Below are 22423 nucleotides of genomic sequence, written 5' to 3'. Positions count from 1 at the left end.
ACTTATCCTAGAAAAACGTTCCAGCAAGTGTGAAAAGATACCTTGCTATCGAATCCACTGCAACGTTGTTTACAAAAGAGAAAACAGGAAAATGCAGAATGTCTATCAACAGGCGTTGGTCAAATAAATGGTGACATATATTATAATTTTATGTGTTTATATATCCACATAATAAAATGTGCCCCAACTGTTAAAAAAGAATGTGCATATGTAGAAAGATGCGTGCAATGTATTATTGTTAATTAATTTAAAAAAACGAAGCAAGATAGTCAACAAAATATTTAGAATGGTTCTCTTCTTTGGAATGGACACGTGTTGGGTGTATAGCACGTGTGACTATGCACAGAATAGATACAAAAGTTACATATGGTTTCACATTCATTGTCTTTGGAGGGAGGGAGAAAGGGAGAAATCATTTGCAACTTTAGCTTCCTTCCTTTTACAATGTATTACTTGCACAGTCAGAAAAAGAATAGTTTATAAAAGCAGAATTTCATCTGTACTTGAATGGAAAGGTGTCCACACGCTATTGCTATGTAAAAGGCAGTATGTGGAGAGGTTCCTGCTGTAAAAACTGTCTCTGAGATGAAAGCAGGTGTGTCTGCACCACGCACAGGAAGTCAGAATGAGTGGCCACTGGCTCGTCTTTGAGGACAGCAGCCGCTTACCTACCTTGCACATTTCTAGAGTGTCTGAATGATTTCCACATAAACACATGGTATTGGTATGCTCAAAAAATAAAGATATAATTGGTAAGCAAATAAGTGCTTTGGAAAATACTAAAAGACTAAGTCCAATGCAGTGTGCTGGGTTGTGTCCTGCAATGACTGCTGAAAAAACTGGCGAAGTTAAAATAAAAAGTCTGGTGTCTAGGAAAAGGTCTGGTATATCTGGGGTAGTGCACCAGAACTCATCTCCTAGTTGTGACGAACGTCCTCTAGTTGATGCCCGCATGAGGCACATATGAGCATTCTCGATAGTATCTTTACAACTTTTCTATAAATCTAAAACGGTTTCAGCATAACTTCTGGCAACTGTGGCTTTTTTGGAATGTCGATCATGAACCTCTAACCTCAATCAATGTTCTCTAAAAGTGTGAGCTGGTTCTGGCTTTTTTTTGGCAAAAATTTTGAGGAGAAAGCAGAATCAGTAACATCATTAGTAACATCAGATGTTACTGATGTTACAGAGTCTAACATCATCAGTGACATGAAGAGTGATGATGACATAATGGTGCACTACTGAGAGTTCCACATGTGCCAGGCACCAATCTAGGAGCTTGATGGGCATTATTACCTCATTTAGTCCCCGTCACAACTTTGTTAAGGCCCAGTCTCAGCCCCATTTACAGAGGAGGAAGTGGACTCTCCCAGCGTCGCTCAGCTGACACACCATTGACCTGGGAGTTGAGCCCAGACCGGCCTGACAGTAAAGACACTGCTCCTAACCACTGCCTCCCCTCTGCCCAGTCATTGCCTCCTTAGGTCTGCTAACAACAGGCCTTGGGTTCGGGTCAGTGATCCTCCCTCCTGCAGGGAATCGGGGGCCTTTCAGGAACTTGTGGAACGAATTCACCCATCAGCACCAAGCGATGAGGGGAGACCAGGTCCCACAGCACCACCTCAGGCTCTTTGTTTGAACAGCTCTGCTCAGAGGCAGCACAAGGTCATGAGTGAGAATGTGGATTCTGAGGTCAGATCACCTGGGTTCAAATACAGTTTGGCTTATTTCTAGCTGTGTGACTCTGGGCAAGAAGCTTCACCTTTCTGCACTTGAGTTTCCTCTTCTGCACAATAGGGAAGGTGACCATAATAGTTCCAATTAGAAATGTGAAGATTAAATGGGTAATATGTGTAAAGTGCTTAGAACAGTGCCTGGCACAGAGTAAACCTTCAGCTAATGTCAGCCATTCCCATCACGATTATCGTTATCACCATCACATTCACCACCAACATCATCACCACCACCACCATCACCGCTGTCATTATTATCACTGTCAAAATATCACCACCATTACCACCATCCTCATCACATCATCAATACACTGTCACCATTATCATCATCATCATCACCACCACCATAATCATCATCATCACTTATCATAATCATCACCATCAACACCATCACGCTCACCAACAATATCATATTCACCACCACCATTATCATCACTGTCACAATTCTCATCATCACAATCATTTTCATCAACACCATATCATCAATACACTATCATCATCATCACCGCCAAAATTATCATCTCTGTCATAATCGGCACCAATGTCACCACCACCATCATCACCATCATCATTACCATCACCATCATATCACTGTCATCATTGTCACTACCATCATCACCATCATCATCACCATAATCATCATATCTCATCAGCATCATCACCATTGTCATGGTGCTGTCCTCAGCCAAGGGTTATGCAATGACGCTGATGGCAGGGATTGTGATGTAACCCTTGCTTGGTGATGTAAGCCATGTAGGTTCAGCTCACACTTCCAGTATCACCCCTGGGCCCTCCTACTTGCCCTTTCAAGAGGTCCCTCTGAAAGTGCCACCTGGGGAGGCAACCCTGGCATCACAGAGCCCCTGACCGTGGCCTGGACAGATGTCTCAGCCGCAGGGCCCCCTCACCATCAGTGGGATTGGCAAACTCCTTGGGCACAGCCGCTCCATCGTCTAGCTCCACCGCCTCTAGGCCCGTGCGGACCCCTTCGATCTGGACCTCATGCTCTCCCGAAGCCGTGTCATCCTCTGACCTTGCACTCTCACCCGTGCGACGAAATTTCACCACTCTAGAGGACAGAACAAATCCGGTCATGAAGGCTAGAGCTCCCCCTCCCCAGCCTTGCTGCCCAGCTCAAGGTGAAGGGCTTGTTTCCATAGTCAGGGCAGTTGCATAGGTGGGGGTTGGTATTTCTGTTGAGTTCGAGTGTAGGGGGCGACGCAACTTGGAAGGCTGTGTATCAGTCAGGACTGCCACATACAGGTGAACAGGTTGGGCACTGCATAACTCCAGAGGGGCCCTGTTCACACAGTGGGCTGTGGGAATGAGGATCTCTTCATTCTAGACTTGAATACTGTTTGGAAGCATGCATTTCAGAATTTAGACTCATCTCTCTGTAACAGAGAGAACAATTTGGTCACCTAAAGGTTATATTATGCCCACAAAACATTGCTTATATGTAGTATTTTTTAAGTGGATGCCCAACTTTTAAATGGAGAGAATTTACATAAAAAGCAAGACTTCTAATGTATCTTAAAGTAGAATATCTGGCCATCTGGGGCCCACATTCCTCTAAGGAAATAGTATGGCTGGACCTGGGTGTCCCTGTAGATGGGACATTTCAACTCTGCAACCCACTGAGAAAGGGGTGGTATGAAGTGGGTTCTTGGAGGGGACTCTCTGTCCCCAAGAAGCCACCCCAAAACATAAAGGGTCCCCCAAGGTATTCAAACAAGATAAAAACACAGGTAATCATTAGGCAAAGGAAGGACATGAACATTGACTCACATTATTATCACTTCATTTTCAGGGATGAGGGAAAGGTCCGAGGATCACCCTCAACTCTGAGGGTGATGTCAGAGAAGGAAATGACCATGTGGCCTGACAATCTCCCCTGAGGACTGCTTTTATCACATCCTCTCCTGAAGAGTCGACTCTCCAGGACTCTGCGCTTCTTTCTGTGACTAATACCAACCACTACAACCTTTTCGGAAGGTAATCTGTGATAGCTTTCAAAATTTAAAATGCTCTGTGCACCCACCCAGATTGGCCGTGCTGGTAATTCATTACAGACCTAAGTGGGTAGGGATTTACCACACAAATAACCGCTGATGTGGACTATTAGCTTGTTGTGAGTCGGGTCCAGGGTTTACGCTTTGATTGTCTTATTTAACCTCCATTTCCACTATCCCCGTATTTCAAATGAGAACACTCAAGAACAGAGGGGCTGGGAGCTTGTCCAAGGTCACACAGTGGGTGTCTAAGCCAGACTTTGGCAAAGTCACCAGACTTCCCAGAGTCCTCACTCCCAGACACTCTGTGGGCGCTGTTCTCCCCCGGTGCTAGCAGGCTGTTTGCAGCTTTGCATGTGATAATTGTTAACTGAATGTGATAAGGATTAACAAAACTAGAAACAATCCTCAGGAAAGGAGTGATGAAATAGATTATGGCGCATCCACTTAAGAAAATGTTCTTTAAAAAAATGTTTTTGAGTTGATCTGTATCACAACAGCCAAAGATAGAAAGAATCTGAGTGTCCATCAGGGGATGAATGGGTGAATGGATAAGCAAAGTGCGGTCTATCCATACAATGGATTGTTATCCTGGCTTAAAAAGGAAGGAAATTCTGACCCATGTTACAACGTGGATAGACTTTAAAGACATGACGCTAAGTGAAATAAGCCCAACACAGAAGGACAAATATTGTCCACCTACACAAGGGGGCCACAAAGAGTCAGATTCACAGAGGCAGAAGGCAGGTGCTGGAGGAAGGGGAGAGCGAGGAGTCCGTGTTTCGTGGGCATTGAGTTCCAGGGGGGCAGATGGAAAAGTTCTGCAGAGGGATGGTGGCGATGGCTGTGCAACAGTGGGAATGGACTTACAGTCATGCCGCTAAAAGTGCACTTTAATTGATCCCAATGGTAAATTGAATGTGATGTGTATCTTACCACAATAAACACACATATGTGAACATGCACACAAGTTCATCTGTGAGAGCCAACTGGAAAAATTGTTGGGGCTCATTATTAAATAAGGTAGCATGTGACCCCATGACCTAGCCACTGAGACTGACGTGTGGTCTCAGACCAGAGGCCCAGCATCCCCTGGGGGCTTATTAGACATGCAGTCTCTGCCCCTGACCCAGACCTACTAAATCAGCATCTGCATTTCAACCAGGTCCCCAGACAGTGTGTGTGCAGTTCAAGTAAGTCTGAGAAGCGCTGCCATAGATTGATTATGCTTCTAGAGCCTAGACGTTCTGGAAGGATACATAAGGAGCTGAAGATTGGTTGCTTCTGGGGAGGAGCAATGCCTGGAAACAAGGCGTGCTGAGGAAAAAGAAATTGGTTTACTTTTATTTTGGACCTTTCTGTAACGTTTGCCATTTTTAACCTGGGCATCTACCCATTAATAATCAATACCCATAACAATGGTGACTATTTACAGAGCTCTTGTGGATCAGGTAGCATCTGCTAAGCATGTCACATCTGTGAAATAGGGTCGATGAGATGACAGGGACCATCAGGAAGATGAACTGAGCTTGATGAATGGGGAATTGTGGGCACTGAGTAAATGTTAGCTTCCCTCCCGCCCGGCTTCACCCAAGCCACCTTTCTGCCTCGAGCAGGGAGTATATTGACCTTTGTGAAATGTGACTTTGAGAAAGTGGCTTAGCTCCATGCAGTTTTAAACCAGGATCTGTTCACATTCCTGGCAAACCACAACAAGCCAGGGCACCTTTATTTATGAATGCTTGTTTTAAGACAGACATAAAAGGAGGCCTTTGACATTAAATTAGACTCAGAAAGCCAAGCTACATCTTCAATCGGCTGCATTTCTAAAAGTATGCATTAAGTACATGAGCCAAGATTTCCCAAGGGGGAAGAAAAAGAAATATGAAAGAAAATAGCAGTGGCATATGTTAAATATATGAGGACTTCAAAACAGGCTGGCTCGCAACTCCTTGGCATTTGTGGGGTATAGATAGCATATAATTCACCAAAATAGCTGAGAACATTTATTTTACATAATTTCACTATTTAAAGAAGAGAGGAACTTGAGGAAATAGCTGTCGATATAAAGATCTTAACTGCACCATCCTGAAATTCACTCCCCTCGTCCCTTATGTTGGGGTCTGAGACTCGATTCAGGTATTTTAGATAAAGAAGATTTTTTCTTTCTCTTTCCATCTGAGTTTTCTGGACCTTTATCCCCTGAGCTCATGAATCTATCAGACTGAAGAGGAAGCTTAAACCTCATTGTGATCATCTCAGGCTGCCCATTGAAAGTCTGTGTGAAGAGTCGCGGTCTGCCATAGGGAAGAAGAGAGCCCAGCTCTGCCACACAAAGTGAACTGGGTGTCAGTCCCATGCCTATGCCGTTCAGTAGCTATGGGACCCTGGGTAGGCTGCTTTACCTCTCTGAGTCTGTTTCCTGCCTGGTAGAATGGAGATGAAAATTCTTATCTCTCGGCGTTGCCATGGAGATGAAAGGAGGCAACAGAGAGAAAGCATCATGCAGCGGTCTCATCAGAGGAAACAGAACCTGCTTCTAGGTCCTTCTCTGGAATTCAAAAATGAGTCCTTATTAGGATGATCATGGGCACAAAGAGTTATCAAGAAGACAGTCATGTAGCCCTGGCTGGTGTAGGTCAGGGGATTGAGCCCAGGCCTGCGAACCAAAGGATCGCAGTTCAGTTCCCAGTCAGGGCACATGCCTGGGTTGCAGGCCAGTTCCCAGCAGGGAACGCACTAGAGGCAACCACACAATGATATTTCTCTCCTTCTTCCCTTCCCTTCCCCTCTAAAGATAAATAAATAAAATCTTACAAAAAAAAAAAAGAAGTCATGTAATCACTAAGTCAAAATGCATTCTCCCAACCTCCCTGATTTAAGAAGGGGATGGGGAAGCAGGGACAAACACAATGAAACAAGGCTATGTCTGATCTTTCCAGGTGGATGCAGCTGTGTAGCCACTGCTCTTAAGCAGAGTGATCGAGGTGATGAACAAATTTTTCTGGGCTTTCATTCATTAAGTTTTAATCTCTCAGCTTATATATGCTGGTCTACACTGGAGTCCAGTATCAGATGGAACCCAGGTGCTTGGGCACCTCAGACCCCTGCCATGTACAGCTGTCACTGTAGTACAGGAAGATGATAAATAAGTAAATTATATGTTAGAAGGTGAAAAGCGCTATGAGAAAGGGAAAAGTGGGAGATGGTGCTGGCAGATGGGGAAAGAGGGCGGCATTGTTTTCAACTGTGGGAAAATACACATATGATTCAACTGGCCATTTAACCATTTTTGAGAGTGCAGTTCAGCGGCACTAAGTGTACTCATGATGGTGTGCAACCATCACCACCGTCCAGCCACAGAACTCTTTTTATCTGGCAAAACTGAAACTCTGTACACATTAAACAACCCCCCGTTCCCTTCTTCTGCAGCCCCTGGCAACTGCTATTCTACTTTCTGTCTCTGTGAACTAGACTACTCCAGGTACTTCATGTCAGTGGTATCATATAGTCGTTGTCTATTCGTGACTGGCTTGTTTCACTGAGCACAACAATGTTCTCAAGGTTTATCCATGCTGTAGCAGGTGTCAATATTTCCTTCCTTTTAAAAGCTGCATAATATTCCATTGTATGGTTAGAGAGACCGCATTTGTTTATCTACTCACCCATCAAGAGACGTTTGGGCTGCTTCCACCCTTTGGCTATTGAAAATAATGCTGCTATAAACAGGAGTATACAAATATCTCTTCAAGATCCTGCTTTCAGTTCTTTTGTGGGTATATACCCAGAAGTGAGGTTGCTGGATTGTATGACTTATTTTTAATTTTTAAAGGAACCGCCATCTTGTTTTTCACAGAGGTCTCACTATTTTTTCATTCCCACTACCAGTGCACAAGAATTCTAATTTCTCCACATCCTGGTCAACACTTGTTATTTGTATTTTTATTTTTTTGCTAGGAGCCATGATAATAGTTGTGAGAGAGGGTTCCAGTCTTAAAGAGGGTGGTCAGGGTAGGCTTTGGTGAGAAGTAGCATTTGAAACTTGACCAACATAAAGCAGAGACTTTGAGGAAGAGCTTCCTAGACAGAGAACAGTGGGTCCTGAGGCAGGAGTCTACCTGGAATGTTTGAGAGACACTAAGGAGACCAGAGTGGCCACAGCAGGATGAGTTGGTGGCAGAAGGGAAGAGACTGGTGAGATGGGGAGCCATAGGAGGGTTTTAAACTGAGGAAGAACATGTTCTGACTTTTAAAGGATCCCTCAAGATGCCGTGTTGAGAAGGGGCTGTAGGGACCCAAGGGCAGGAGCAGGAAACCAGTAAAGTGGCCACTGCAATATATCCAAGTGAGAGACAATGGGGTGTTGAACCAGGAAACAGCAGTAGAGGTGGAGAAAACTGGTTGGAGTCTGTATATAGCTTAAAGGCAAGACCAGGGGGATTTCTTGATGGACTGAAGTGAAATATAAGAGAAAGAAGAGTCATACTTGACTCCAAAATTTCAGGCCCAAATGGGATGATAGATTTACCATCAACTGAGATGGTTGAGGCTGGAAAAAGAGCAAGATAGAGAGGAAAGATCAGGAGTTCAAGTTTGGACATGTACTTTCGTTAGCTTTCAGTAGGATATTTTCTTAGTGTTCTAAAAAGGAGACCACAGCTTCCTATTGCTTTACTACCTGAACAAGTTGGAGGGTAAGAGAAACAAATCCAAAGTAAAGGAAGACAAGTAACATCAGTGCCACTGACTAAGCCCTTACATGGATCCAGGACCTAGGCCAAGAGCTCCCCAGTGGTGACCTTCCCACCTTGCAGAGACTGTCACTCCCCTGATTTAAAGATGAGCTCCCAGCCTTGGGGAGATTAAGTCATTGGCCCCAAGGCCACCCAGATAATAAGTGAGTCGGGATTTGAACCCAGACCTTTTACCCCCATTTAAGACCAGGAGAAGTCAGGAGAAGATTCACTGAAGTGATGGACTTAAGTTCAGTCTTAAAAGAGAAGGTTTGTAAAAAAAAAAGAGAGAAAGTTGATTGAGTGAATGTAGAATGAAGTTCTAACTCCTTGTCACAAACTACAGGGTCCTGTATGGCTTGGTCCCATACTCCCAAGCCTTCTCCCAAGCCATTTATTCAATGTGCCCCACCGGCCTGACTCAGAGCTTCTCCCTCACACACAGTTCCCTCTGTCTGCACTGCCCCACGTCCCATCTCTCTTCTTGGATGACTCCTACACATCTCTGGGGACTCAGCCCCAGTGTCACTTCCTCAAGGAAGTCTTTTCTGATCCTCTCCTCATTCTAAAACCAGTCTCATTGTACCCTGAACTTGTCCTTTTGTAGCCTGTAAGACCACTCTCCTATTTATTCGGCAGTTATCTGTTCAGTGTCTGCCTCTCCTACCAGGTCAGTGCTATTCAATAAACCTTTCTGCAGGTGTGGAAATGTTTCTGATCTGAGCTGGTGAATAGAGCAGCCACCGGCCACATGTAGCTATTGAGCACTTGAAATGTGGTTAGTGCTACCAAGGGACTGATTTTTCAAATTTCATATATTTTATTGATAAATTATACTTATACTATATACGATACTGTAAAGGTTATTTCACATACAAATTGCATGATTTAGGCTTAAATTTAAATAGTCACACGTAGCTAGTGACTACCGTATCAAAACATTGCAGCGCTAGATTATAAGCATCTCAAGGGATGCTTGAGGGATGCAAGGGATAATGTCAACCTTATTCACTTGTAGAATCTCTTCTGTCAGGGATGGCGCCCAAGTAAACTGAATGGATGAATGAATGAATGAATGTAGTCTGCAAACTTGCTTTCAAGAAATCATCCCAGAAAGGAGAGCCTCAGAAAAGTCTAGCTTGTAGAAGGTCACACAGAAGGACTAACTAGATACAAAATCTCAGCTTCCTGGATCTCCTGTACATGGTGCTGTGCCTGAGTGGACAGCAGGTGAAAAGCTGAGGTTATCCACTGTCTCTAGAGCTGTGGGGAGGAGCCCTGAAGTACAAGGAAGAGTTATTTCCTTAGACATCCTCATTCCCTTTTCCCCAAGCCCTGACCCTGTAAACTACTTAGTGGCTTATAATCTATTAACACTTGGCCTCCCAAGGGTCTGAACTTATTCCAAACTCCATGCTTGCCAACCCTCTACAAGGCATTCCAATCTTTTAAACCATATTGCTCTCAGGAATCCACCGCCTGAAATCTGTACATAACATATACAGGGTGTGGTTTAAAGCCATCTAAGTCATGATTTGTAACCCACTGAAATTCACGCAGCTATTCCTTTTACTTTACTCTTAAAAAAAATAAATCAAGGTCAGTACCTCTCAGGGCTAATTTTGGCCTCATTCAAATGCAGTTTGGGGTTTGCAGATTACAGTTTTTGGAAGTCCAACGTAAGGAGCCAATATATTTTGTTTTTATAAATGGTGTTTCAGATGTAATAATAATAATAGTTAATAGATGTTGAATTGTTTGTGTGTTTCAGGTATGTAGTACATATTAGCTCACTTGAGCTTCATAATAACCCCATGAACAAATTACTACTGTGACCCCCATTTTATGGCTAAGGAAACTGAGTCTTAGAAAGGTTAAGTCACTTGCTCAAAGTCACATAACCAGGAAGTGGCAGAATCAGGGTCTGAACCCAAGTCTGTCTTACTCAAGGGCCAATGTTCTTAACCAGCACACAATTTGGCTTTTCTAACAGATATTATATGTATTTGTGTGCATAAAATGTCAAAAGGAATAAACAAGAAACATAAAATGGGTTTGAGGAGAGACTTTTTATTCTTGTGCTTCTTTTCTAACTTTATCCTATATAGATGATATAGTACTTTATCTTACATATTAATGAAGAATAAATTTTTTAAGCTCTGGCTGGTGTAGCTCAGTGGATTAAGTGCCAACCTGCAAACCAAAGGGTCACTGGTTCGATTCCCAGTCAGGGCACATGCCTGGGTTGCAGGCCAGGTCCCCAGTAGGGGGCATGTGAGAGGCAACCACACATTGATGTTTCTCTCCCTCTCTTTCTCCCTCCTTTCCCCTCTCTAAAAATAAATAGGTGAAGTCTTTAAAAATTAATAAATTAAATCTTATATTGAAATAAAAGCCTCTTATTATTTTACCTTTTTTAATTAAGAAAGGAATTGTGACAATAATGCCATGCCTATACATTAGTAAATTAAATATACATGAATGCTTGAGTAATTTGCAAAGTTCACATGCTCTGACATTGTTTGAAAATTTATGCCAGTAAATCTGCAGCTCCAATACGAATTGCATTGTTATTCTGAGTTCCAAATTTCATATTTTAGTTTCTGAATTATTTTTTATCTTGAGATAATATGTTGGTTTTTTGAACATGATTATTTATTTTCAGTGAAAGTAGTGTGTTTTCCTTGAGAGATTCGCACTCAGATATGTTCATTTTTTATGTATTCATACATCAACCTCTGCATATTATATGAGCATCCTTGAGCATTTGTGAAATCATGTTGTATTACATAAGATATGTTACTTGAGGATCCATTAATGAGACCTTAAAATTAAAATTTGAATTAATTAAAATATGAAATGAAAATTAATTTTACACTGACTAAGAAGGAAATATTACAATATCCTTCAGTTTTCAGAGCCTCAGAGGGCTGTATCAGTCACACTAAAAGTCACTTGGGAGAATTCCTCAGTGGCTCAGAGAGAGAAAAAAATTGAAGTCCAGAAAATACACACATACTAACAATATTATATCCTTCCCAACAAATCCAAATGGTGTCTGCTGTTAGCCATTTGGCTAGTGCTTCTAAAAAATAAAACAACAGTGCCTCTTAATGTTCTTTTTAATGTCCCATCCCACACTCTTGGAATTTGCTTAATAAATCACCATCGGCTTGTGGTAGAAGAAATCCATAAACCCCCTTTCAAGGCCTCCTTTCCATTGCTTGGTTGTATTCTCTCAAGAGTCTCAGAACAAATTTGGTATCGCTTTAAAATGCCCATCCTCTAAGCCGTACATTCCTGATGTTCCCAAGGATAGCTGTTGACAGAGTCTCACTCTAGCTGTTACAAAAGCCTTCCATTCAGAAGAAGGCAAGAGGTTTCCGTGAGGGTGCTCAGCCCTCTCATTCACACACTTCATAAACAACCGGACTTTGCCCAAGCCTCCCCTCTTGGAAGGCATCTTAGCTTTTCAGAAACCAGTTTGCAACATCAATTATCATCCCCTTCCAAAAGACCTTGCAGAAAAATGAGGAATTTCACAGCACAGGAGAAGCGCTGGAAATAACCGAAGTCATTGCATGGACTCATAAATTCAGTCCACATTTGCAAACAGCAGCTAATGCTTTCTTAAAACACAGACCTCAAAATCCCGTTAGGATTGAGAGCAATTAAAAGGAAAAACATAACACCCTGTCGGTTCCCATAAGATTCTGACGGATCTGAAAAATCGAACTGACTCAAAGATACAGAGACTGGGCTCCTGGGGTAGGAAAATGGCTTTTCTCTTCCAGGCCTAATTCTTTCCTCTGAAACAGTCCCCTTTGAATTCAGGAAGCCATGCAGCGATGCCCCCCTGCAGGTTTTCCTTTTTTAAAGGAAAGCCTGCCTGCCTCTCACTCGCCCCCATGGTACTCACGGCAGCTGCCTTAGCTGGAATAAGTCTTCCTCCATGTCCGCGCTGCGCCAGGACGAGCCCTTTTCATGGCCCTTACATGGTGGTGGTGGACGACCAGAGCTCGGGGTTTCAGCACCGGGGTGCCGGACAGCTCCCGCGCTGCTTCCTCCCTCTGGCGGCAGCTGCTCGGGGGTGGAAGCCGCCAGGGACCAGCCCACGAGACAAAGCCGCCGCCGCCAGGAGACCGCGGCGAGAGTGGGCGGAGAGGAGGCGGTGGAGGGCAGAGCCGGTTGTGCAGGGAGAGGGGGCGGGGAGAGCCCTTCTGGTTAGAAGAATTTACTAGCTCTCTGGGGCTGGTGGTGTTTTACTGGGGTGCCCACAGGGCGTCCCAGCCCGTGAAATGGCTGTCGAGGTACCAATGAGCACTCTCTGGTTGACAACACCTCACTAAATGTTTATCTGTAGGGATTCATTAATGTTGCGATGGGTATAATATCCTTGGAATTCAGGCTGTTATAACAAATGCACAGAATGAAAAAAAAAATTAATGTAGTCATGCAATCAAGTACTGTTTAGGGAGTGCCTATGGTGTGCCAGGCACCAGGCGTGTGACAGAGAACAAGTCAGACATGTCATTGTCTTTACGGAGCTGAAGGTCTAGTGAAATGAATCAAGAAAAAATGTAAAGTAAGCATAACAAGGGCAAAGAGCTCTCATTCATTCATCCAACAAGCATTATTAAGTGAGTTCTACAGCTGTGACGCTGGGAAATCAAGGATTAATTAAACCAAATTATTCTCCTCCATCTAATTCAATGGGGAGTGACTACTAATGCATGTGAGATTTCTTTTACAGGGGACAAAATGTTCCAAAGTTAGATGTGGTTACAGGCACGTATATGAATTATACTAAAAGCAACTTTGAAATGCACACTTCAAAAGGGTGAATTATATGACACGTGAGTTGTATCTCAAAAAAGCTGTTCCTTTGATTAAAAAAATTATTTTAAACTTGGTTTCCAATTTTTCCAACATATAAGTAGAGAGATTTTGTATAATAAGATTATTAGCTTCTGGGGGAAAGGGGAGGCAGCATTTCCCCACTGGGTCTTCCTTTCTCTCTGGCCCCTGGCGACCGGGGTCTACAAACAGCCTGCCTCACACCGTCCAGGCTGCAGCCAGGCTGGAGCAAGCCTTGCGCATGTGTATTCCCTGCCTTCATGCCCTGAAAACTTGGAGAACAGTACTTAGTACATGATAGTCAATGAAAAAAATCTTAGAGAACTAAATTAATACATAATGTTTTCCTTAATTTATAATATGTAATGTTTTCTCTTCTTTCATAGAAAATGGTTCTATTTTTCTAAAGCAGTGGTTTTTCACCTGCGCACGTGGGTCAGCATCCCCCAGAGGGCTGTTAACCCGCAGCTAGCCGGACACCACTCCCATTATCTCTGATTCAGCGGGTCTGGGGTGAAGCCTGAGTTTGCATTTCCGACAGGATCCCAGGTGATACTGATGCTGCTGAGAGTTGTGAATCCCTGTCCTGAAGTTATATCGGGATGATATTATGAGCTGAGAAAAATATAGCTTGTATTTTCATACCTCTGACCTTTGAGACATCCTCGGGCAGGTGAAAATATTACAAAGCCAGTTGCCCCCAGCTATCCGCATTACCCATCCACATTACTCATCCGCCTGGGAAATGGGGGCATGCCAAAAGCCAGATGGGTTTTCTTCACATCAGAGTAACTCACCGTGATGTCCCTCCTTGTGTTCTTTTTAAAATTTTTACTTATTGATTTGAGAGAGAGAGAGTGAGAAATATTAATTTGTTGTTCCACTTATTTATACAACCTTGGCATATCAGGACAATGCAATAGCCAATTGAGCTACCCAGCCAGGGCTTCCCTTATATTCTTTTTAAAAAGTGAATATTTTAAAATAGAGGCTGAACTAGAGACTCACAAGCTGCCCCTTAGCCAGAAATACTGAATATAAAAAGCACATGCTGTGTAAAAGCAGTTCTCCAGTCAGCTGAGTTTTATCCCCTAATTTTACAAAGACAATATTCTACTAGCTATAAAAATGGCAGTTAATTTTACAAAGTAAGCCTATGGATATAAATTGATAGAGATTTGTCCATTTTGGGAGGGGGAACTGACATTGGATAAAAAACTAAAAGGGAAAACAAAAACTGGTTACTCCAGGCTGCTGGGATTGTGCTGGGAGGTTTAGCAGTTTCGCACAATTGCTAAACTTGACTTTGCCCCAGGAGCCAGCAGAAAGGGGAGGCTTGGCTAGGAAGTTAAGTAAACCTTGGTTTAAAAATGTCAAGGCATGCAACTTCAAAGAGTCCTTTGGTCATATGTCCCATTTGGCCACAAAGTACAAGATGTCTAATTTCTGACTAGAGAAGCCCAGAGAGGCTAGAGAGAACATCTGTGCAGCTGGCTTGACAGACAAACTCTGAAACTCTCCCAGTTAAAAATTGCAGTCGTTCAAATGATGTGTTTGAGGGGGATGTAAAACACCCCCCTTCTGGGAGTCCCATCATCCTGATGGTGCCAAGGTTTCCCATCAAACAAGAGGTGAATTGGTGGCCAGTGAACCTGTGGAGAGGTAGCAAAGAGGTTGTCACACGGAAGAAGCTCAAGCTCAAGCCTGAGTAGTCGTTGAAGCAATGGTGATCTTCTCTCCACAATATCATCTCGTGTTTCCATTTTCACTCATTCAAAGTACTGAAAATTCCTCTTGTCAATTCTTCATCAACCCATTGATTAGTCAGGCCTGTGTTGTATAATTTCCATATATGTATGAGTTTTCCAAGTTTCCTTCTGTGATTGATTTCTAATTGTATTCCATGTGGTCAGAGAACATACTTGGTAGTTCTGTGTTTTTAAGTTTATTGAGACTTGTTTTTATGGCCTAACCTATGTTCCATCTCGGAGAACATTCCAGGTCCACTGGAGAAGATAATCAGATCTAGGTGGTTTACAATGTTGCTCAAGTCGTCTCATTCCTTGCTGACCTTCTGTCTAGTTGTTCTGTTCTGTCCCTTACTGAAGTCTCAAACTATCATTCTTTTTTTTAAAAGAAGATTTTACTTATTTATTTTTAGAGAGAGGGAAGGGAGGGAGAAAGAGAAACATTGATGTGTGAAAGACACATCAAGTGGTTGCCTCTTATACACCCCCAACTGGGGACCTGGATGGCGACCCAGGCGTGTGCCCTGACTGGGTCGGTTTGCAGGCTGGCAGTCAATCCACTCAGCCACATCAGCCAGGGCACAACTGTTATTCTTGAATTGTCTGGTTCTCCCTTCTTTTCTGTCCTATTTTTCTTCATGTATTTTGGGGCTCTGTTGTAAGTGCATGTATGCTTACAATTTTATATCTTCTGGATGGATGGACCCTTTTGTCATTATAAAATGTCCTTATTTGTCTCTAATAACAATTTTTGGCTTAAAATCTATTTTATCTGATAATAGTATAGGCATCCCTGTTCTCTTGTGATTACTGTTTGCATGGCAAAGCTTTTCCCACCCTCTTACTTTCAACCTGTTTGTGACTTTGAATCTAAAATGGGGATTTTTTAGACATAGTTTGATCATGTTGTTTCAACAATTCTGCAAATCTCTGCCGCTTCCTGCCACTGGGGCCTGCACGGTCTGTCTCACCGCTGGCTCCTTCACTGGTTTATCTGCAAGCGAATGTGTGACCGTGGTCAGCCCTCAGTGAGTCCACCGCCTTGCGCCCTAGTGGGTCCGCCCACTACTCCACCCTGGGATCCACCTACGGCTGCCGGCATGCCTGGGTTGCATGCCCGGGTCAGTCCAGTGGATCTTTCCTGCCCGACCCCGCTCTGCTGCTGGCTCTGCCCCTCTTACCAGTTTGGCTGAAGGGTTCGTTGTTGTCAGACTTCCCTGTAGTTCAATTTTCTGTGGTTTGGCTGCGTTTTTGTTGCTAAAACTTTGTTGTTTTTAAACTTGGTTGTGCGAGAAGGTACAGTGCTTCCGCCTACACCTCCATCATGGTGGAAGTCCCAAATCTCTGGCTTTTAATTGGAGAGTTTAGTTAATTTAAATTTAATGTAATCCTGGCTTATGTAGAATTTACATTGCTATTGTACTGTTTATTTTCAATGTCGGTTTGTTGTTCAGTCTTCCATTATTGCCTTCTCTTGTGTTAAATATGTATTTTCTAGTGTACTATTTAAATTCCCTTGTCATTTCTTGTACTACATATTTTTAGTTATTTTCTTAGTGGTTACCTGGAGATTATCATTATTATCTCAGTTTATAATCTAGTTTGGATTAATACCAACCTAGTTTCAGTAGTATACAAAAAAACTTTGCTTCAAAAAGTTTAAATAAAAATAAAATTAAAACATTTATTTAAAAAACTGTATGTATCTCATTTCTCCCTCTTATAAGCTTTTGTTGTCACAAATTATACCTCTATGCACTGTGTAATACAGTTTCTTAAAAAATATTTTTTAATATTTTATACTTACCTATATAAATGCCTTTACTGATGCTCTTTATTTCTTCATGTGGGTTTGAATTACTGTCTAGTGTACTTTCATTTTAATCTGAAGGATTCCTTTTAGTATTTTTCATAGGGAAAGTCTGCTAGTGACAAATATAGTATTTGCTTATCTGAGAATGTCTTCATTTCACCTTCATTTTTAAAGGAGAGTTTTGTCAGATATAGAATTCTTGGTTGACAGTTTTTTTTTTAAAGAACAGAAGAATTTTGAATATGTTATACTACTTCCTTCTGACCCCTATGGTTTCTGACCATAAATCAGCTGTTAATCTTACTAAGATTACTTTTGTGAGAGTCACCTCTCTCTGATTTCAAAATTTTCTTTGTTGCTTGGCTATTTTAATGTGTCTAGCTGTGACTTTCTTTGAATTTATATCACTTGGAGTTCACTGAGTTTCTGGGATGTGTTGATTATTGTTTCCCATCAAATTTTGAAAGTTTTTAGCCAGTACTTTTTCAAATCTTTTTTCCTGCCTTTCTTTTTCTCTTCTGGGACTCCCATTATGCATATGGTGTCCCAAAGGTCTCTGAGGCTCTGTTCATTTTTCTTTATTCCTCTTTGTTCTGTTCCTAAAATGAATAATCTCAACTGATCTACGTTCAAGTTCATGATTCTTTCTTCTCCCTATTCAAGTCTGTTGCCAGGACCCTCTAGTAATTTTTTTATTTCAGTTATTCTTTTCAACTCCAGAGTGTCTATTTGTTTTTTATTATTTCTACCTCTATTGATATCCTCTATTTGGTGAGACATTGTTGTCATTTTTTTCCTTTAGTTCTTTTATCAGTTTTCCCAAGTAGGGAAAAACCCACTTCTCCAACTGTGTTTCTCTCTTACTTTCACACTCACAACACTTTCATGTAGTAGACCACTCTGCCTGATTTTAGGAACTGTATCTCTACCCCTTGTGCCTAAGGGTGAGAGACGACCTTTGGAATGCCAGCTGCAGGAGACAAAGCTTGTCTCTGGTAGCAAACGCTGCCTCAGTTCCTCTCCCTGCTCCCAAAGCTTGGTCAGAAGTCAATGACCGGTAAGACCCCTCACAGCGGGGGGGGGGGGGGGGCAACCTAAGCCAGACTTGATCACTTGGGAGGCCTTCATGGAAGGACTCAGGGGTCTGCAACAAAGAGCAATGAATTCTCACCCCCTGGCTTTGACAAAGCCTGAGTCCCCATGTTCTCTGGGAGAAACGCTTCCTGGCTCTAATCCCCTTAAGCCTGAATACCTGTTGGGGAGAGGTGCAGCTCCTGGCCTTGCTAGAACATGCCCTGGGGAAAAATCTGGCATCACAAAGACTTGCTGATAAACCTGTGAAATCTGCTCTGCTAAGAGTGCTTTCATGCATATGATAAGGGTCTGAGAGGAAATGGGTAAGTTTCTGCAACTCTCTTCTTAACAGGCACTGACTCAGACTTTGAAGCCCTCAGATCTCTTTGAAATGTTATCTACTGTTCGATCGTTGCTGCCTTGTATTCCTGTGTATTACAACCCAATAAAAGGCTATGGAGAAAGGTGCTCGAGGAAACTTCAGCACAGTTCCTATGGAGAAAGGTCAGGGCTAGGAGGGTCCTCAGTGTGCAGGAGCTTTGGTCCTCATGGGATGTGTCACTCTCCTGGTGTGGGTGCTTTTGCTAACCTGGAAGCTCTCCATATGCCCTACCATTGGGATTCCTACCTACCTGGAAGAAAACATAAAGCAATGATAATTTTTTTAATCCAAAAAGACTTTCCATGCTACCCAGAGAGGGGCCCATATGGCATTGTTCTCAGTTCCCATGTAATTTAAAGGGAAACTTTCACAAGGTCAGGAGCCCTTGATGTCCTGCAAATGAAGGAGGAGGATGTCCCCACATTCCTTGCAGCAGGCATCCATTTGGATGCTAGCAACCTTGACTTCCAAGTGGAACAGCACATTTACAAAAGGAAAAATGACAGCATCTACATCATAAATCTGAAGAGAACCTGGGAGAAGCTTCTGCTGGCAGCTTGTGCCATTGTTGCCATTGAGAACCCTGCTGATGTCAGTGTTATATTGTCCAGGAACACTGGCCATCAAGCTGTGCTGAAGTTTCCTGCTGCCTCTGGGGCCACTCCTATTGCTGGCCACTTCACTCCTGGAGCCTGCACTAGCCACCTTCTTGGAGCCAAGACTTCTGGTGGTTACTGATCTCAGGGTTGGCCACCAGCCTCTCACCAAGATGTCTTATGTTAACCTGCCTACCACTGCTCTGTGTAACACAGACTCTTCTCTGTGCTGTGTGGACATTGCCATCCCTTGCAAGAGCAAGGGGGCTCAACTCAGTGGGTCTGATGTGGTGGATGCTGGCCAGGGAAGTTCTGAGTATGCATGGCACCATCTCCCATGAACATCCATGGGAGGCCCTGCCTGATCTCTACTTCTACAGAGATCCTGAAGAGACTGAGAAGGAAGAGCAGGCTGCTGCTCAAAACCCTCTGACCAAAGAGGGATTTCAGGGTGGATGAACTGTTCCAGTTCCCCAAGTTCACTGCTGCTCAGCCTGAGCTCATTGACTGGTCTGAAGGCACAGGTGCCCTCCATGTCTATTCAGCAGTTTCCCACTGAAGACTGGAGTGCTCAGCTTGCCACTGAAGACGAGTCTGCAGCCCCCACTGCACAGGCTACTGAGTGGGTAGGAACAACCACTGAGTGGTCCTAAGCTGGTCTTCTACAAACATGTAACAGAATAGAAATAAAAGTATGAACAGTTTCTTTTAAAAAATCTTTAAAAGATACCCAACTGGATTCTAGATATTTCTTGTAGCTTTATGTGACAACGTAATCACAGTTTCTGAGACCTTTCTTCTGAGACGCAGGAGAGCCAGAAGAGGGAGTGAAGACGATATCCAGAGCTATACTTCTCTCTCTCTTTCGGCCACTCACTCCTCTGGAATCAGGGAGAAGACTTTTGAATCACATTTGCGCTTTAAATTAAAAAATAAAGAAGACACCAATTTGTATATTGAAAGGAGATGAATCTCTGAAAGTAGATGCAAAGTTGCATTATTAAGGGACCTACTCCATGGTGTGAAAGGGAGAGGTCCAACTTAGTACACGTGGGGAAAGTTGGAAATAATAATACTGATTTTGGTTTTTAATACTCGGGAGTTGAGGGTCCTGAATAAACCATTTACCTGCTGAGCAATCCCAGCAGCTGAAAGATCTCCAAGACTCTGAATAGTGACTGTGTGCCAAATGTGTCGCAAACAATTGATCTGCTGGATGGATGTTAGAGCAGGACTTGCTGGTTCCTGGCTGTGGCATTGTTATCATAATGAGTAATATGTCTTTATTGATCGGAACATGTCTTAGTCAAGAACAACCATACCCCTATTTGTTAGAGGAGCAGTGAGAGCCGAGCTGGAGGAGACATTGTTAACTTCATGAAATGTGAAGTACTGTTATTACTCATGTGGCTATTGCAAGAATTAAAATAAGGTATCTAAAATGCTCAAAAATGCTTGTGAATTGATTAGGTATGGATATACTCTACAAATGCCAGTTATTTAAACTATAGTCCAGAATGTAGACTTCTCAGTAGACCTGTGGGTGAGATGGCAGGGTGAGGCTAGAGTAGGGATTCTCTAAATGAATTATTGCAAAACCCCTTGCAATATTGGGGACCCCTTCAGGGAGTTATGGAAGTCAAAACTATTTTCATAATGACACTTAGACATTATTTGCCTTTCCCACTCTTGTTCACTCACGGTTGTGCCCCGGAATTTTCCAGAGGCTACACAACATGGGATGAAGTCATGGCTGTGATGTCTAATAGAGGGTATACTTTGGTATTAGGTTTTAAATTTTTCCTCAGTCTTCAGTGGTTTCCAGGAGTTGAAGGTGGGTGGGTGGAGGATTTCACTACAGTGGGTCAGGGAGGAACTTGGCTGGGGTGGGGAATGATGAGTCAATATCTTAATTATGGTAATGGTTACATGATTACACATTTGCCCAAATTCATAGAGCTATACACTAAAGCTAGGTGAAGTTTATGCATAAATTATACTTCAATTTTTAAAAACCCAAAAGTCATTTCTTAATTTTAGTTTATCATAGTATAAATATAGTTAGATATAACCCACATAAACAAAACCTCTACAAACTTAAGCTCTACAAACCAAGAGGTTCTTAGACTGAAAACTTTGGAGAATCACCGAACGAAAGCATGGATTTCTTTCCTAAAGCAGTTGTGATTGTTTGCTCTGGAGTTGGGGGAAGTGATCAATAGAGATGGCAAATTCTCTCTCGTTCTAATGCTTTGTAAGTTGTGCTGTCCAGCATGGTAGCTACTGACCACGTGTGGCTATTGAGACCATGAAAAGCAGCTGGTCCAAATTGAAATGTACTAGATAAAAAAAGTAATATATCTCATTCATAAGTTTTTATGGAGAAATGACAATAATTTGGATATATGGCAGGGGTGTCAAATTCATTTTCACTGGGGGCCACATCAGCCTGGTGGTTGCCTTCAAAGGGTCAAACTAATTTTAGGACTGTAGAATTGTAACTACACTGATACGGGAAACTTTGAAAAACTGATAGGAGCCTTTGAACTCTGCTTCATCCGTAGATAGAACTAATTACCGCATTCTGCTTCTGTACCCTTGAACTCTGCTTCTGCCCCGTAGACAGAACTAATTACCGCATTCTGCTTCTGTATCCTGCTTTGCCACGTAGATAGGAAGACCCCTAATCTATATATTCCCCAAGAATCTTTTGTTCAGGGCTCAGAATTTGGAAATGACTCCTCTGGGCCCATGCACGTTAAACAGTAAAGCTCCTACTCCAGAATCCCTCGGTGTCTGGTCGCTTCATTTCCCATAACAACACCTTAACTGTTAAGGAGTTGAAATTACATTCAGCCCTTTGAGGGGACCCCAGAGGCTGATGCGGCCCCGGGTGAAAATGAGTTTGACATCGCTGACATATGAGGTCAAGTAAAAGATGTTCTTTTCCTCTGTTGTTTTTCACTTTAACATGGCTACTAGAAAATTTAAAATGTGGCCTGCATTGTTTCCATTGAACAGTGCTACCCTTGACTGCCAATCTTGTTTTTACCAAATACAAACGATGTCAAAAAGCATTACTTCTCTAATGTTCTTGGGTTTCATGGATATAAAATGCAGATAATGTTAAGGTTGGTGTGAAGATTGAATGTGAATGAATAATGCATGGGACGTGATTGGCAATGCACCTAAGTAAAAAATAAGTTTCATGGCTACCATTAAACGCCTCGGTTTCTTTGTTGATGCCATCAGAGATGGACCACGTGCTCATTTCTGGCCCTTCCTCTGCGACCTACTTCTACTCTGACTGTAATAACTACTGTTGTCCGAGGCCTGATCACGCTTTTGGACTGGGGCTGTCCTCTTCACGCCAAATAATTAAAAGGACACAGGGTCCGTCTTGGAAGTGGGATATCTGTATTCACGAACGGAGCTCTGGCAAAATCTGCAAATACAGCCGCCCAGGGCCGCAGGG

General features: G+C 42.8%; 1 protein-coding gene and 1 pseudogene across 1 annotated transcript in view; one reads left to right on the top strand and one right to left on the bottom strand.

Moving 5' to 3' along the window:
- SVOP (SV2 related protein) overlaps positions 1 to 12604 on the bottom strand; it is a 49562-nt gene extending 36958 nt beyond the window's left edge. The window contains exons 1-2 of the mRNA XM_037156274.2: positions 12398 to 12604; positions 2642 to 2802 (exon numbers count right to left, since the gene is read on the bottom strand). Coding sequence (XP_037012169.1) covers positions 2642 to 2802; positions 12398 to 12432 — 196 coding nt within the window. The 5' untranslated portion in view covers positions 12433 to 12604. The remainder of the gene's footprint in view (positions 1 to 2641; positions 2803 to 12397) is intronic.
- LOC119057379 (40S ribosomal protein SA-like) lies at positions 12474 to 19601 on the top strand (annotated as a pseudogene).
- Positions 19602 to 22423: the final 2822 nt, after the last annotated feature.

This window comes from Artibeus jamaicensis, unplaced genomic scaffold (assembly GCF_021234435.1).
Source record: "Artibeus jamaicensis isolate MK-2021 breed Jamaican fruit bat unplaced genomic scaffold, CSHL_Jam_final contig_525, whole genome shotgun sequence".
Classification (NCBI taxonomy): domain Eukaryota; kingdom Metazoa; phylum Chordata; class Mammalia; order Chiroptera; family Phyllostomidae; genus Artibeus; species Artibeus jamaicensis.
The sequence above is the reverse complement of the archived record's forward strand: the minus strand, read 5'-3'. Positions and strand labels throughout refer to the sequence as shown.